General features: G+C 51.7%; 1 protein-coding gene across 1 annotated transcript in view; it reads right to left on the bottom strand.

The window, feature by feature from the left end:
* LOC103271944 (proto-oncogene vav) overlaps positions 1 to 490 on the bottom strand; it is a gene marked incomplete at its 3' end in the record, with an annotated part of 31,186 nt that extends 30,696 nt beyond the window's left edge. The window contains exon 1 of the mRNA XM_008069438.2: positions 450 to 490. Within this exon, the coding sequence (XP_008067629.2) occupies positions 450 to 490 (41 nt within the window). The remainder of the gene's footprint in view (positions 1 to 449) is intronic.
* Between the last annotated feature and the right edge of the window lie 416 nt (positions 491 to 906).

Raw genomic sequence — 906 nt, 5'->3', positions numbered from 1 at the left:
CAAATGACCCATCCCAGGGGGTTAGGCATACAAATGTTCATTATGCAGAACCCTTGTTGATGAGGTGTGCCCCTCCCACCCCTGGCAGTTTCCCTCAGCTGTCAATCCCATCCCCTCTCCCCTGGCAGTTTCCCACTACTGCCAATCCCTTTCTTATAGTATTATGATACTATACTCAGGAGCCAGCCCCGCCCCCATTCTTATAGGCGCGTACGAGAGACCCCCAAGTAGCCGGAATACATTTTTGGAGGGCAGGCCCCTTGCAGTACAAGCCTCCATTGCTAGGTCAGTGTTCTAGGAACCCATGGGCATCCGTGGACCAGCTAGCGCTGTGAGAGGCTGCATTCAGCTTCCGTGAGGTTTTTTGTTTGTTTGTTTTTTGTTTTTGGAGATTCTTTCCACGCATTTGTCCATTTCATGATGCGGGGTTTATCTGCACACCTGCCCACCCTGCACTGAGCTTTCGGCAGTTTTTGACCAAAAACGTCATGACCCCCCCATATCATGGCTCCCTATTCACCTGATCTCACCCCTAGCCACTTCTTTTTGTTGTTTTCCCGGATGATAAAAGTCCTCAAAGGGAAATGTGTTCCCCATGTGGAAGAGGTGGGAGAAAAAAGCAAAAGGGCCAGGCGCGGTGGCTCACACCTATAATCCCAACACTTTGGGAGGCCAAGGATTGCCTGAGCCCGCAGGTTCGAGACCAGGCCGGGCAACTTGGCAAGACCTCATCTCTGCAACAAATCAAAAAATTAGCCAGGCATGGTGGCGGCGTGTGGCGGTAGTTCCAGCTCCTTGGAAGGCTGAGACGGAAGGATCGCCTGAGCCCAGCCAGTCAAGGTTGCAGTGCACCCAGCCTGGGTGGCAGAGTGAGACTCCAACTCAAAAAAAAAAAAAAGCATTAAA

Source organism: Carlito syrichta, unplaced genomic scaffold (assembly GCF_000164805.1).
Source record: "Carlito syrichta isolate Samal-C Ts95f unplaced genomic scaffold, Tarsius_syrichta-2.0.1 Scaffold312032, whole genome shotgun sequence".
Taxonomy (NCBI): domain Eukaryota; kingdom Metazoa; phylum Chordata; class Mammalia; order Primates; family Tarsiidae; genus Carlito; species Carlito syrichta.
The sequence above is the reverse complement of the archived record's forward strand: the minus strand, read 5'-3'. Positions and strand labels throughout refer to the sequence as shown.